The sequence below is a fragment of the Mesoplodon mirus genome (assembly GCF_964341445.2).
Source record: "Mesoplodon mirus genome assembly, chromosome: 7".
In the NCBI taxonomy this organism is placed as follows: Eukaryota; Metazoa; Chordata; class Mammalia; order Artiodactyla; family Ziphiidae; genus Mesoplodon; species Mesoplodon mirus.
Window position 1 is genome coordinate 131,487,175 of NC_138983.1, and position 15,229 is coordinate 131,502,403.

General features: G+C 54.5%; 1 protein-coding gene across 7 annotated transcripts in view; it reads left to right on the forward strand.

Annotated features, from left to right (window-relative positions):
- The window catches only part of GRAMD1B (GRAM domain containing 1B), a gene marked incomplete at its 5' end in the record, with an annotated part of 165,000 nt that extends 150,604 nt beyond the window's left edge, over nt 1–14,396 (forward strand). For all 7 annotated transcript variants that reach the window (XM_082627161.1, XM_082627156.1, XM_082627155.1 and 4 more), the window contains 9 exons: nt 642–785; nt 1,770–1,888; nt 2,158–2,300; nt 4,881–4,984; nt 5,597–5,800; nt 6,800–6,890; nt 10,795–10,902; nt 11,221–11,338; nt 13,873–14,396. In XM_082627161.1, the coding sequence (XP_082483287.1) occupies nt 642–785; nt 1,770–1,888; nt 2,158–2,300; nt 4,881–4,984; nt 5,597–5,800; nt 6,800–6,890; nt 10,795–10,902; nt 11,221–11,338; nt 13,873–13,962 (1,121 nt within the window). In that variant the 3' untranslated portion in view covers nt 13,963–14,396. The remainder of the gene's footprint in view (nt 1–641; nt 786–1,769; nt 1,889–2,157; nt 2,301–4,880; nt 4,985–5,596; nt 5,801–6,799; nt 6,891–10,794; nt 10,903–11,220; nt 11,339–13,872) is intronic.
- Between the last annotated feature and the right edge of the window lie 833 nt (nt 14,397–15,229).

The following is a 15,229-nucleotide window of genomic DNA, read 5'->3' on the forward strand; positions in this document are numbered from 1 at the left end:
AGATCAGACAACAGCCCCTGCAGGTGCAGTAATTAGGGCCTTTGGGGTGCCGAGGGCTCAAGAGGAATGCTGGGGTTTGAGCAACTCACCTGTACTCGGAAACTCTCTCCTGTAGAAAATGAAATTTTTTGAAGGGGGTACAGGCTGCCTTATGGAAGGAGAGCAGACTTTGCGCAAAGATCACGGCCCTGCAGACCAGACCAGCCTCAGAAGATTTTGTAAAATCAGATTCATCAGCGTCCCTGGACACACCAGTGCCATGGGTTGCGATGACATTTGCTGTCAATTGTGGTTTAACTTACAGACTCTTGATAACTGATCCTCTGGGTTCCGGCAAGCCCAGGAAGTAGTCATTTATTTAGACTTTGGTCTCAGATCACTTTAATTAGGAAGGCTTGAGAGTGTAAAGGCAAATAGCACATTCCCAAACTCTTAGTAAAGCTAGAGTCCGTAACGTGCACGCCCGCTGAGGAAGGCGGCCGACTGACGCAAAGCCACGGACGGCAGAGGCCAGGGCCTTGCTGCCCCACTCCGCGGCCTCCTTTGAGCCTTGGTGGCCGTTCCCACATTAGCCACAGAGACATAAGTGCTCTGGGGGGTGTCCCTCACCTTCCCTGTCTCCCTCCTCATCCTCTCTGCAGGGGAGGTCCAGGCCTTCTACGAGGACCTGAGTGGCCGGCAGTACGTGAATGAAGTCTTCAACTTCAGCGTGGACAAGCTGTACGACCTCCTGTTCACCGACTCGCCCTTCCAGCGGGACTTCATGGAGCAGCGACGCTTCTCAGGTCCGTCCCTCCCGGGGCCGGGCCCCCCCACCCCTTCCCTCTCTGTCCACCCGCCTTTCCTCTCCTCCCAAGCGCCCTCCTTTTCCAGGCCGCCTGATGGCCCGGGGCGCCCCCTCTCTGGCCTCACGCGGTGCCGGAGCTCCTGGGGGCCCTGCCGGCTACTCCTCCCCGCGTCACCGCGGCTGTATGCTCGCCCGCGGTGCCCAGACCCTCGGTGCCGGGCCCCAAAGGCTTGGCGGCGAACAGGATCCGCCAGGGCTCACTGTCTAGTAGAGAGTAGCAGCCACCACGTCCTTTCGGCACCTGCTGTCCGCCAGGCACATTACATTGTCTCGTTCAGTCCTCCGGTCTGTGCTGTGTGCCAGGATTGTGATCCCCACGGTACCAGTGAGGACGCTGAAACTCAGACCATTATTAGACGCCCAAGGTCATGCAGCTAATAGGAAGGGGCCCAGCTGGGATTCAAACCTCAGGCTCTCAGAGTTGATGCTTTGCACCTGTGTGCTCCTTGCCCCTGCTCGGCCGCACCGCAGGGACCGGCAGGGCTGCCCAGGGTCCGGGTCTGTGGAAGAGCCCTTGGGCATTGGCGAAGCCCTCTGCCAGGAGGAGGGGTGAGCCAAGGGCACGGGGAGGTCGTGCCTCGGAGCAGAGGACTTGGTCCCAAGGATCCCAGGCCCTCGTCACAGTGACTCCAGTGTTGCCAGCTCCCCCGTAGGTGGCCCCAGGACCTCCTGCCCGAGCCCCAGAACAATCAGCGTTCTGGAGCCTTGTGTAGGATTTCGGCCGTGCTACAATGAGCTTCTTTCTGCTTTGACGCCCCCTCCTCTCACCCTCCACCCCCGGCCCTCAGGCTCCCGTTGGCTTCCTTTTGGGGGCCAGTCGGCAGTCAGTACAGTCAAGAGAAGGTCACTGGAGGGGACGTTCAGCTGTGGGGATGGCACGCCTCTCTCCCGCCCTCATCCCACGGCTCCTCTCTCCCCTCAGATATCATCTTCCATCCGTGGAAGAAGGAAGACAATGGAAACCAGAGCCGAGTGATCCTTTACACCATCACCCTTACCAACCCTCTGGCTCCCAAAACTGCCACTGTCAGGGAGACACAGGTGAGCCCCGGGCAGAGGCCAGTAAGGGCGGGCTGGAGAAGCCTCTGTTCTGTCGTGGAGGATTCAGGAGAGACGTCAGGAAGGAGTGTCTGGGTGACAGTGTTGTTTAGCCCTGAAACGGCGGCGTTTGACATGCTTAGATGCTGCCATTTCCCGTGGTTCTGGGTCCCCGTTCAGAAGTTGGGGGTGGGCTGGGGAGATTGGGAAGGAGGCGCTTTTCCCGTCTTGCTGCTCATCAGCCTCGTCCCACGACCCTTTCCTGCCCACAGACCATGTACAAGGCGAGCCAGGAGAGCGAGTGCTACGTGGTCGACGCCGAGGTCCTCACGCACGACGTGCCGTATCACGACTACTTCTACACCATCAACCGCTACACTCTCACCCGCGTGGCCCGGAACAAGAGTCGACTCAGGTGCTGTCTCTGTGGCTGAGCGGGTGCAGAGCACGTTCCTTGTGCACGTGGGGGGCTTGCAGCAGAAAGCGTGGATGTGCTCCTGGTGGTGGGGGGAGGCCGAGTGTACCGGTTGCTGCCTCAGCCTTTATTCTGTCTTCTCTCCGGAGCCTCGGAGACCCCACCCCCTCCTCTCCGTCCTGACGGTTCATGCTTCTCTCCACCACGTGTTCCCTTTACCCCTCTGTGTGTCTCTTTAGTAAAACTTTCACAACCACTGCTTTTTAGTGGTTGTCTGCAGTTTATAAATTACTGTGTAGGTACTTCACCTCCAAGAGCTGGGTTCTTTAGAATAACCCAAAGGAGGTGGGTTTCTCCTCACTTTTCAGATAAGAAAGCTGAGGGTCATAAAAGTTAAGTAACTTTTCCAAGAGTCAAAAGTGCTGAAACCCAGGTCTTAGAAAAGCAGATCTCTGTCCGTCACACCCTGCTGGGTGCTGGGCGTGTTGCGAGTTCCCACGCATGTCTCCCTGATGGTGGCAGCTCCGGCCATCCTGGCCAGCAGGAGTCCCAGTCCACACACCACTGTATTCCCAGCACCCAGCACGGGGCCTGCACACAGCAGAGTCAGAAAAGGTTGATTGAATGATTAGTTAGATGCTGCTTATGGGTCGAGTCCTGTCCTGGGCACTGTGACGTGCATTCAAGGAAGGAAGAAATTTAGACCCTAACATTCTACGAAGCTTGTAGTCTGACTGAAAAGCCAAGACACACAGCCATTTGAAAATAACCGATCGTGTACCTGTACCTTAGATCCAGTTCTTCTGGTTATACGGAGCAGAAATTCACTCCCGTTCAAATAAAATAGGAGTTTGGTGAAAGGCTGCGAGAGGTCTCTGGGGAATCAGGAAGAGCTGAATACCCACACCTTGAAAAGGGACGGAGGTTGCTCATCTTTTTTTTTTTTTTTTTTTTTTTGGCGGTACACGGGCCTCTCACTGTTGTGGCCTCTCCCGCTGCGGAGCACAGGCTCCGGACGCGCAGGCTCAGCAGCCATGGCTCACGGGCCCAGCCGCTCCGCGGCATGTGGGATCTTCCCGGACCGGGGCACGAACCCACGTCCCCTGCATCGGCAGGCGGACTCTCAACCACTGCGCCACCAGGGAAGCCCCGCCTTCTCATCTTTGAAACGTTTTTTTTGGTTTCAGTGCTTCTCTCTGAGCAACTCCTCGTCCCTGCCCCGCCCACACTCCCTCCTTCCCTCTCTCCCTTCCTTTTCTCCTCCCGCCCCCCACTCCCTCCCTCCCTCTCTCCCTTCCTTTTCTCCTCCCGCCCCCCACTCCCTCCCTTCTCTCTGTTCTCCCCCCTGCCCCACTGTCCCTCCCCTGCAGCCTCTGTGTTCCTCGCTTCCAGCTTCCTTGGAGGGTCTTCCAATTGGATGTCCCTTCTGTCCGGCTCACGCAAAGGTAGTTGGTTGACCCCAGACAGACCTTTACAGAGAGGTGCCCACCTTCAATCCAGGAAGAGTTGCTGGGTGGGGGCGATGTGGCCGTGGACACACACTCGTCGGGCCGGGGCTGGGGGTGAGGTCCCTTCTTCCTCCTGAGGGCAGAGCAGGGAGCCTTGAACGTGGGGAGCGTAGACTGGGAGCATCTAGTGACCGACGCCAGTGCACCTTCAGGAGGGGCAGAGCAGCGTGACCGTGCAGGAGCAGAAGGTGATGCTGCAGGGACGGGACAGCGGAGGCGCCCACGACGGGGACAGTGCTGGGGACAGAGCAGGAGCTGGCGAGGCCCCGGGGAGGGTGGAGAGGCAGGGGCCAGGCCAGGAGCTGATGACGCTCTTCAAGGTGGAAGCCGTGAACCCTGAGAGCCTGCCCTGGGCTAAAAGTCTCTGGAGAAGGAGAGAAGGGCCCTGGGGCCGGCAGGCTGCCCGCCATCCGGAGCCCTCCTAGGATGAGGCCGAGTGGTGTCATGAGCGGGCTCTGGGCTTGGAGTCAGAGCCCTTCTTGTTAGTCTTTGGTCTGCTTACAAATTCTTTTTTTTTTTTTTTTTTAAGAACTGCTTTTTTAAAATATTTATTTATTTATTTTGGGCTGTGTTGGGTCTTCGTTTCTGTGCAAGGGCTTTCTCTAGTTGCGGCAAGCAGGGGCCACTCTTCATCGCGGTGCACGGACCTTTCACTGTTGCGGCCTCTCTTGTTGCGGGGCACAGGCTCCAGACGCGCAGGCTCAGTAGTTGTGGCTCATGGGCCTAGTTACTCCGCTGGTATGTGGGATCTTCCCAGACCAGGGCTCGAACCCGTGTCCCCTGCATTGGCAGGCAGATTCTCAACCACTGCGCCACCAGGGAAGCCCCTGCTTAGAAATTCTAAGACTCAGTTTTCTCTTCTATGAAATGAGGGTAAATCCACTAGCTTCACCTACCTCAAGGGGTGGCCAGGGAGATCAGGTGATGTGGATGTGAAGGGGCTTTTTTAACTCGTAAAGGGCAGCACCAATGTGAAGCTGCTTTGGCCTTAAACCTGAAGTTTCCTTTTCCCAGCAGAGGAAGGTCCGCCCAGCAGACGGCTGGCTAATCGTGTCTGTGGCTTGTTTCTCAGGGTCTCCACAGAGCTGCGCTATCGAAAACAGCCCTGGGGACTGGTGAAAACCTTCATCGAGAAGAACTTCTGGAGTGGGCTGGAGGACTACTTCCGCCACTTGGGTGAGCACCGTCACTGGTGCTGGGTGAACCGTTCCGCTGTCACCGTCCAGGGAGTGAGAGGCATGGGGCACAGGGAGAGGCGGGGGCAGTGAGCGGGCTTCATGGGGTCCCTGAGTCTCTCCCAGAAACGGATACAGAGTTCAGCACGTATGTGAATGTATGCACGTTCAAGAGGCTCTGACTGTAACCTTTATGAGGTCGTCATCGTGAAGGGATCCATGACCACCACCCCTCAAAATGAGCCTGAGGTCCAGGCTCACTGGTGGTGATTCTGTTATGAGAGGGAAGTAGCCCATGGAGGCGTCCATTGGGAAACGTGCCGTGCCCCAGATTGCAAACGTGAGGGTGCATGTTGTGAGCCTTTGTCTCTACATGCTGTTGAACGACTCAGAGAGGGCTTTGGGCTGGGCTGGGTCCCAGGAGTATTTCCTGGGGCTCATGGGCATCCCTGAGGGACCCCCAACCTCCCAGGCAACATCCCAGAGTACAGTAGGGGAAAATGGTCCCCTTAGAGAAGGTTCGGCTAGGAGTAGACAGCTGCTTCTGGAGGCCAGTGTGCTGGGTTGGAGGTAGGGGCAGATGTCCTCTGATGTGGCCTTTTGACCCTGACAGAGAGCGAGCTGACCAAAACGGAGAGCACCTACCTGGCTGAGCTGCACAGACAGTCTCCCAAGGAGAAGGCCAGTAAGGCCCCATCGGTGCGGAGGAGGAAGCGTCCCCATGCCCACCTGCGGGTGCCCCACCTGGAAGAGGCGATGAGCCCCGTGACCACACCCACCGATGAAGATGTGGGCCACAGGATCAAGCACGTGGCAGGTGTGCGCGGGTGGGGGCCGAGGAGGCGTGGCTCAGGGCTGTGGGCGGGAGCTGCATGCCTATGCAGGTCACACAGGCGTGCTCATTTTGCAGCCTGGGGTGGACTGTGTATAACTGGCTCACGACTCATTACATCTGAGGCTCCAGATGCTCTGCCGTTTCCCTTTGCCCTTAAGCTCCTCGGCCCCTGCTGAACCCCCCTGTGTGCTCTGCTGAGCAGAAGTTGCCTTTGGGTTTCTGCCTCCGGGTTCCCTGAGCTCCGTGGCTCCCTGCATGCCTCGGCTGAAGCCTGCAGCTTCCGAGCTCTTGGGACATGCCCCAGGGAGAAGCCGAAGCTCAGGCCCCAGGGTCACCGCATGACACAAAGGTCAGGGAGTGCAAGGCAGCCCCCTCCTTGGCCCCCTCCCAGGCAGTGGGGCTCCCCGCTCCCATCCAGCCATTCACAACCTCCTGTCTTTGCAGCAAGGGATTTTCAGGCTGTGCTCTGCACTCCCCCGGATGTTCATGAGATTTGGATGGGGCGGGGGAGGGGGAGGGTGCCAGCCTTCCTTGTCCCTCCCCTGGCTTCAGCCAGAGCACTCCCCCGTTGTTCATGAGTTTTACATACAGGACTCCTGGCTAACTTTGCATTCGAATAAACTGACCCTCAGTGGATTACGTGACTTGCTCAACGTCACATGGCCAGTTATGGATAAAGCCAGAGCTGAAAGCTGTCTCTGGTCCCAGCCCAGTGCTGTTTCCCTTCCACGGCTGCAGGTCGCTTTGTCCTGCATCTGCATGTCCTAGCTACAGAGGTCAGGTGACTTTCTTACTTGTTCGGTCACTTTCCTGTCCCCCTTGCCCGCGAGGAGCTTCCCTTCCTTCCCGCGAGGGCCAGGTCCACGTCTCACATCGTTGCCGCGACAGCGTCACGGGCAGTTCTGTGCGTGACCAGCATCACGTCGGTCATTGGTGGACTGACGGACCACGTGGTGATGGCCTCTTTCCTTCTCCCCACAGGTTCCACGCAGACACGGCACATCCCCGAGGACAGCCCCAATGGTTTCCACCTGCAGAGTGTGTCCAAGCTACTGCTGGTTATCAGCTGTGTGTAAGGGACTCCGGCTCTCCTACCCTGCCCTGCCACTGCCACCTTCCTTTCTCACCTGCCACCTCCTCCCCGTCTGTCTTCCTCAGGCATCCAGACACCCTCGCTGCTGCGCTGGTGTTTGCTTTCTCGTCTAGTCCCTCTCCAGATCGGTTGCTCTGTCTGTCCTTCCTTGCCTCTTTGCTGCTCTTTCTCTGTTTTACTCAGCACTTACTGTATGCTAGGCCTTCAGGATTCACAAGAAAATGCTGCATGCAGCATCCATGCCCTTCAGGAGCTCAATTTCAATTGGGTCAAACAGACAGGAAGTTCACAGTTGCTACACTGTTGAATAAATGCTAACATAGAGATGCCACAGAGCATTTTAGGAGCCCATTCATTTGTTTGTGGCACACGTTCTGGGTGTCTGCTCTGTGCCAGGCGTCGGGACTGTGCACTTACGGGGCCCACCCTTTGGCAGGGTGGCCGGACGCAATCGATGACTAGAGTCCAGGAAGAGTATATGCTTATTTTAATATAAGCAGTGTATAATCACTGCCATAATGCTGTAAAGCTGTGGGCTCAGTAACTTGCACAGAAAGATGCTGGGCCAGGGAGCAAGTTCGTTGAAAAACATGAGGGTGTAAGATGGGAAGACACAGCTTTCTGAAGTGTGAGCCCACAGCCTGCTCAGGCCTTGTGTAACCCTTGAGCAGGAACAGCTTGGACAGCTAAGTACAGACAGCTCCTCCGCTTGGCTGGGCCCACTCCCTCCTGCCTGGGCTGTGCTGTGAGACGTGGCGGCTGCTCAGGAGCTGCCCAGACGCTGGCTCTACCAGGTGTGCCCCAGGCATTAGACTGCGCATAGCTCTGTCCTGCTTCTGTGACTCCCACCCCACCCCCAGCCCTTCCTGCCTTCACTAAAGCATTTTTCAGGATTGCAGAAGCAGGGGCACAGCTCTGCCCACAGGAATCTGGGAAGGAAGCCCTGCACTGACATGGTTGGATTTACACTTTAAAAAAAAAAAAATCACTCGGATGGCAGTATGGCGCACGGGCTAGACAAGAACGGACTGGAGGCAGTGGGGGCCAACAGGAGTAAACGGCAGTGATCTCGGCGGGAGGGGCTGTCACACTGAGATGAGGGCCTCCTGGGGCTGAGAGGGCCCAGAAGGTGAAGGCTCGTTACACCTGGTTATGTAGCGAAGGAAGAGGCCTTCCTGATCTGCGTGCCTGTAGATGGTTGTGTCATGGACAGAAACCTGGAGCTTAGAGGAAAGTTGTCCCAGAAGATGCTGTCAGTTCCCGATGTCTCTGAGCTGCCATAGATTGTCCAGGCGGATGTAACAGATATTTCTTGATGTGGACCTGGAGCTTAGGAGGGAAGTTTAGGCTGCAGTTGCAGATTTGTCGGTAGCGTTAAAGCCGTGGTGGGAATGAGATGATCATCGGAGGAGAGTATGGAGCGTGAGAAAGGAAATGGGCTGAGGACAGACCTGGGGACCACGTAGGGAGAGGGGCCTTCAAGGGTCACGAGGGGGGCTCTTTTGCTAACCTTACCTGAATGTGTAACATAAAAGTAGATGCAAAAGTCTTCTGACTATGGCATAAGAAGCCAACATATTTTTACAAAATTAAATACAAGGACAACTGTAAAACCAGTAGAATTCACGTTTAGCAGCATTATTTTAATGTGATTCATGCCATTGTTAAAACGAAATCTCTGATGTTGGTTTTGGTCAACAGAAAACTCTAACCTTGGGTTAGTTCTGTTTAAGCTCTCTCTGTGTTTTGTCATTATTTAGTAGAGAAGGCCAGTGGCCTGAGTAAATTTTATAGCATATTAACAAATGCTGGCGCTTTGTTAGTTTAGGATAATTAGGCCTCGTCATTCAACCCTAGAAGGTCCAGGCGGTGGGTCTGCTCCCAGCCTGTGAGTGGAACCTTCTGGTACAGTGCAGGTTGCCCTGCGTCTTAGAGGCCCCGGCTGCCATAAGCCTGCCCTGTGGTGACCCCAGCCTCCTACCTCTTCTCTGTTTAGACCACCCCCAAGCTTTCACTCGGGAAGCGGGCAAGGGTGTCCCTTGACCTCCACTGAGCACAGACAGGACTGTAAACACAAACCCAAACGCAAGTGCTAAGGTTGTGTGCAGCACACTCTGAGGAGGTGGCATTCAGGTGGTCCAGGCGTACGGATGCGATTAGAGGTGGTATCACTGAAATTCAATACAACATTAAGAAGTTCTCGTGGAAATCTCAGGAGAGCCCCAAGAACACAGCTGAGTAGCCCCAGGGATGTGCAGCTGCTGCTTTAAGGAATGCCGCCTTCCCTAGTGCTGGAAGCCCAGGTGAGAAACACAGTGACACACACCACGCACACCACACACCACACACCATAGGCAGCACACACTTGGAAAGGCCAGAGGCATAGTACAGGTTTTCTTTCTTTGTTGGTCTTTTTTCCATCTATTTGTTTTATCTTCCCATTTTTGTCATTCTTTTTCCTGTGTGTCTGTACTTCCTCCTTTCACATACATTCCTTCCATGCACATAACAGCCACAGCAGGGTAGGTATTATTGTCCTGTTGAAGGAACCGGCTTTCAGTGAAGCCAGGAAACTTGATTGAAAGTTGAGATGTTGAAGCAGTGAGCCAGGCTTTGTGCCCAGTTCTGCGTGTCTGCGTCCTCTCTTTCCCAGAGCTTTCGTCTCTCCATCCCATGAACCTCTGTTATAAAATGATCTTCAGGCCACTGAGGCCAAGAGAAGAGACTTCCCACAGGCCTCAGTGACTCTTCGTCACTCCCCACTGGGCCCCCCGGCCCCTGGTCTTCCTGTCTCCTCCCTGACTCCGAGCACTTCCAGCCCATCCCTGAGAAGCCTCGGCTGGTCCTCGTGCCCCGTGCAGGGCTGTGGCAGGTGCGCGGAGGAGATGGCGGCTCTCGGGCAGTTGTGCTAACATCTGGGAGGCGTGTCAGGGGCAGAGCTGGGAATCCCACTGGAATTCCTCCCCCAGTTTTGGTTTGTAGGAGGAACCTTGTCTCGACTGATCACCCTTGAAGTGCTAAGAGTCTGTGTACAGTTGCTCCCCGCGCCCCCCTTCCTTCCTGCTAGATGTCCCCATCCTGCTGTGTCTCTGCTCCTGGCATTTCTTTGTCATGGACGCTCACTTTCTCTCTGCCTCGGGTTGAGCGGGCTTTCCCCTTCCCCACACGAGCCTGTTTCTAACCTCTGCCTCCTCCCTGTTTTTCTTCCTTGCTCCCACTGGGATCTGTTTCAGGTGCTGGCTCTATGATTGCTGCTTCTTTTTTTTTTTTTTTTTACATCTTTATTGGAGTATAATTGCTTTACAATGGTGTGTTAGTTTCTGCTGTATAACAAAGTGAATCAGCCATATATATACATATATCCCCATATCTCCTCCCTCTTGCATCTCCCTCCCACCCTCCCTGTCCCACCCCTCTAGGTGGTCACAAAGCACCGAGCTGATCTCCCTGTGCTATGCGGCTGCTTCCCACTAGCTATCTATTTTACGTTTGGCAGTGTATATATGTCCATGCCACTCTCTCACTTTGTCACATTGCTTCTTTTACCCCATCATCTCTTTTCCTCTCCATCTTACCTCGCTTCCCCCAGCACCCAGGTTCTGGGTGGCTTGTATGTCTCTCCTTTCTGTTGTGTTCACCCCACACACCTCTCCACAGCCCTTTCCTCTCTCTCTCTCTCTCTCTCTCCCCACCCTCCCCTCCTGCCCCCCCACTTGCTGCATCCCTCCGGCTCCCTTAATCACTCACTCACTGCGACGCATCAGGTGACCCCGTGGTCAAGGACAGCGGCCCCTGGGGTGGGGCGTGCCTTGCTCTGAGAAGGGAGGGTGCTCCCCCAGATGCCATCTCATGGCCATTGCTTTCCTCCTTGTCTTCTTCTTAGTCTGGTGCTCCTGGTCGTCCTCAACATGATGCTCTTCTACAAACTCTGGATGTTGGAATATACCACCCAGACCCTCACTGCCTGGCAGGGTCTGAGGCTCCAGGAAAGGTAACCCTGGCCTCTCCCTCTTGCCCCCACCTTCACCCCAGCCAGTACCGTGTCCCGGCTCCCACTCCCCAGTCTCCTTGGGACGGCCCTGCTGCCCTTGGCGGGGGGATAACCCTCTGGGATGAGTGCCTAGGCAGGCTCTGAAAACTGTCCCTGTGGTTTCAGTCTGCTTCTGATTTGGGGCACAGGGGAAACAGGGCACTGAGCAAAGGACAGAGCCCTCTGATGTGGCTCTCTGTCCTTTAGGGGTCTGGGTGCATAGGACAGTCGACGGGCCATAACTCCAGCTGCTGGGGTCCCCCTTCTTCTACCCCACAGGTTACCCCAGTCTCAGACAGAGTGGGCCCAGCTCTTAGAGTCCCAGCAAAAGTACCACGATACCGAGCTCCAAAAATGGAGGGAGATCATCAAATCCTCGGTGATGCTTCTTGACCAGGTGAGACGCCCCCACCGTCCCTCCTTGCCCTGGTCTTACGGAGATGGGACTTGTGCCCTGTGCTCTGAGGAGAGCACCATCTCCATCACCGTGCGCCAGATGCCCTCCTCCCATTCGTTCTTCCCCCCAGGCCATCCATTGTTCTAATTTTAAAGCCACCCTTGACTGAGCTGTGGGAGACACCCGTGTATTCCCCCAAATTATATCAGTGAAATCACACACTGGATTTGCAGTAGGAAAACTGTAGGTTAGATGGAAGGAGAGCTAATTTTTCTTCTTGGTCACCCATAGCCATCTGACAGCCCTTGAAAGAGATAACCCCCTTTTTGCGGAGATTTATCTTCCCAGAGGGCGTGTCTTTCTAACTCCTTTGGACGTGTACTCCCCTCCCCCACCTCCTGCCCTCAAAACATGCACACAACACCCAACGCCCAGGCCGTGACCCCTCCTCAGGGGCTGTGCTGAGAGTCTGGGAAGATGGCTGGTACTGTGTCTCCTTTTCATAACGTCTTCTTCCTGGTACAGTTTTCTTTCTGAAAAACTAGATGCGTCTTTTTAAGAAAGTCGTTCTGGGGCAAAATCAATAGTTAGCTTCATTTTATCAGACTGATGTGGAATCCTAATCTTGCCACTGACTAGTTCTGTGACCTCAAGCAAGGGATTTAGTATCAGGGACCTTCAGTTCCCTCATTTATGAAATTGGAATTATACTCATTGCTTCGTGAAATTGCCGTCACATCGGATCTGATGGCCCATGGGAGGCACTCGTTAATATTCAGCTTTATTTCCCCTTCATGGTTTGGTTTCTTAGCTCTAAATTAAGGAGAGAGAATTTTAATGCAGCTATCATGATCCAGTTTAATGGGTTTAGAGTGTCACGCATAACATTAGAGCCACGTTTAAGGAGGGCATTTTTTTTTTAACCAAAGGAGGGCAGACAACACAGCAAGGAGTTTGGAAGCTCTGGCCTATCAGGAAGGCTTGACAGAAGCAAAGATGTGCTCAGGAGCAGGGAAGACGGGTGGGTGAGCAGCACAGGACAGTCTTCAGACGTTGGGGTCTAACATCTAGAAGAAGGGTTAGACTGCTGTGAACCTCCAGGGGACTGAACTAGGGCCAGAAGTTACAGGGAATCGGATTTTTGAGTCATCAACGAAAAGCACACTCCTTACGGGTAGAGCAGTCCAGCAATGGAACGGGCTACTTTGAAGGACGGAAAGTGCTCAGAGGGTGATGCGATGATGTGGGGTGAGGGGCTTATGAATTAAAGGCGGGGCCAGTTGGACTGGCTGACCCGGTCCCCTTCCAGCTGTGGAATTCTATTCAGGGTGGGTCTCCTTCAGAAGGAGCTTGGGGCAGGCAGACCTGTAGCCTCGTAGACTCGACTCTACAAGCATTAAGATCGGTGTCTCGTTCCGTTCCCTTGATTTTGTTTTTCGTTTTTCTTTTCCCCCTTTTTTTGGGGTTGGGGGTGGGGGGGCATGCCACGCTGCGTGACTTGTGGGATCTTACTTCCCCGACCAGGGACTGAACCCAGGTCCTGCCAGGGAAAGCGCCGTAGTCCTAACCACTGGACCGCCAGGGAATACCCATCGTTCTGTCCCCTTTAAAAGAACATTAATGGGCCCCTCATCCCTCCTGATATCGAAGAACTAAAGAGAAGAAAGTGACGGGTTAGGCCGAGAGGTCAGAGGTTCTCAAAATCCGTAACTGTTTACCTGAGAAATGTTAACCGTCCTGTGTTAACAAGGCAGCTTACCTAGAACCAGGGTAGGATTCTACCGCTGGAATGGCCCCATGTAAACTCCATCCCGTGACGTGGGACGTATCTGTTTCTTAAAAGAAGGTTAAGAAATTCGGTTAAGATTCAGTTAATTCAGTGATATGGGTACAGCTAGGAGCCTACTCAGTTTTCTGCTCGGCACCTGGGGTGTATAAGGTTCTAGAATAAGACAGTGCAGTCCCAACACAGCTGAAACAAAGCCGTTAAAGATGACTGCAGCGCAGAGCCCCAGTGAGGGGTCCGTGAAAGGCCAGGAGAGAGAGAGATGGCTGTGAGCCAGAGAACGTTTGGATTTGCTCTGGGCCTTGACAGTAGATGGGTGAGGTTGAATGGGCAAGAGAGAAGAGTCCGAGCTGGGGGAACAGTGTGGCAAAGGTACCGAGAGAGGAGGACAGTGTATTCAGGATCATTGGGAAACCAAGCCGAGTGAGTAGAAGACCCATCAGTGGCATCGGATGTGGGTCCTGGTAGCAATGGAACCTTCGAGAGAATTCTTAATTCCGTGAAACAAGGACCACAAATCATTGAGACACAGCACCCCTTACCCCAGGGGTTCCCAGTGCTCGATCGGCTGTCCCCCTTCAGCCTGAGACTGTGTCCCTTGAGAACCACCCTTGTTGCAGGAGCCTGCTGCCTTTAGCTCCCCGGCCTGGCGGGGGACCTGCCATACGTGGGTGTGGTGGGTGCTGCTGAATGGAGACGCCCACTGAGGGCACAAACCCGGGCTGGGGTGGGCTTCCCTGTCTTACAGATGAAGGACTCACTCATCAATCTTCAGAACGGCATCAGGGCCCGTGACTACACATCAGAAAGTGAAGAGAAGAGGAACCGCTATCACTGACAAGGCAGGAGCAGGGGCAGCTGCAGGAGGCCTGTGCAATACGTGTACATAGACCATATAAATATATATGTATAAATAGAGAGAGAATATAAATATATATATTATATACAGATTTTAAAAAGAGATGATGCCTATGTACCAGGGAGAAGGAGCGGGCCCGCCCCCTGTGCTGGCCGGCGGAGGGGCCAGGAGGGCAGGGACCACCTCTCAGCACCGACCTCCCCTGATCCTCCTCCTCTCCGTCCTCTCGTCCCCAACCCTTTCCCTCGCTGGCCATTCTTGGCTCTGAGAAGGGACACGTGGAGCCAAAGTTATGCCTGTGAAGACCCTGGAGTCGTGAAAAGAAGTCTCAAGGGGGCATTGCTTAAGGTGCTTCATTCCCTAATCCCCTTTTGATTTGTTTCCAAAATAAACGAGAATCTTTTTTTCCCCCACCCAACACTTCCCCAAGTGTTCTCTTGGGAACAAGGAAGCATCAAAAGCAGGGCGCAAGCTAAACTCTACCATATGAGGCCGCCCCCTGTATGTGGACCGCGCACCACGAGTCAGGTGCCGAGGACCGCGGGACAGCTGGGGAGGCTGCTCTGGAGGGTTTGGGCTTTGTAGCCACAGGCTCCTGAGGGCTTGTGTTCTGAAGGGCATTCTCCTCCATCACCCCCTGTACCTTTCTCTACCCTGCGTGGGGTGTGGACCCAATAAGGGCTGGGGATTTCTTCCTTTCCCACCCTCCCCCCCACCCCTTCTCTCTGGTCTTTTCCCAGGCTGGATCTGGGTGAAGTGTCACTTTTTAGTGCCTAAAGCCCTATTTTTCCTCTGTGCCCTAAGAGCACATTGTTTATTCGTCAGGGTGGGAGCATTTTTGATCTTGTTAAACCTCTTTTAGCGATTGTAAGCAAGTCAGGTCTGTGGCTCTAACCCCCTTCCCTTTGAGCTGTCATTTGATATCTAGGATGAATCAGGGTGTGTTCTAGGGCCTCCAGGGTTTGAGAGAGTGAATGCACTAGCCATGTAAGAATTGTAGGGTCTAACCACAGAACTACTATGAGTCGCGAGCACCTACATCCAAGCACCCTTTGGCGGCCAGCCTTATTTCCTCTCAGCAAGGAACCAGCTCAGTCAAGGGAGACAACCGTCTGAGACACTTTGCGCATGAAAGAAGACCTAAGCCTTGGAGGGAATGAATTTGGCAAAGGTGCCTAGGTTTGGGCAGGAAAAAGCCAGATCGAGTCTACCCCACAGAGGGCCATTCCAAACCCTGTTTCTGAGA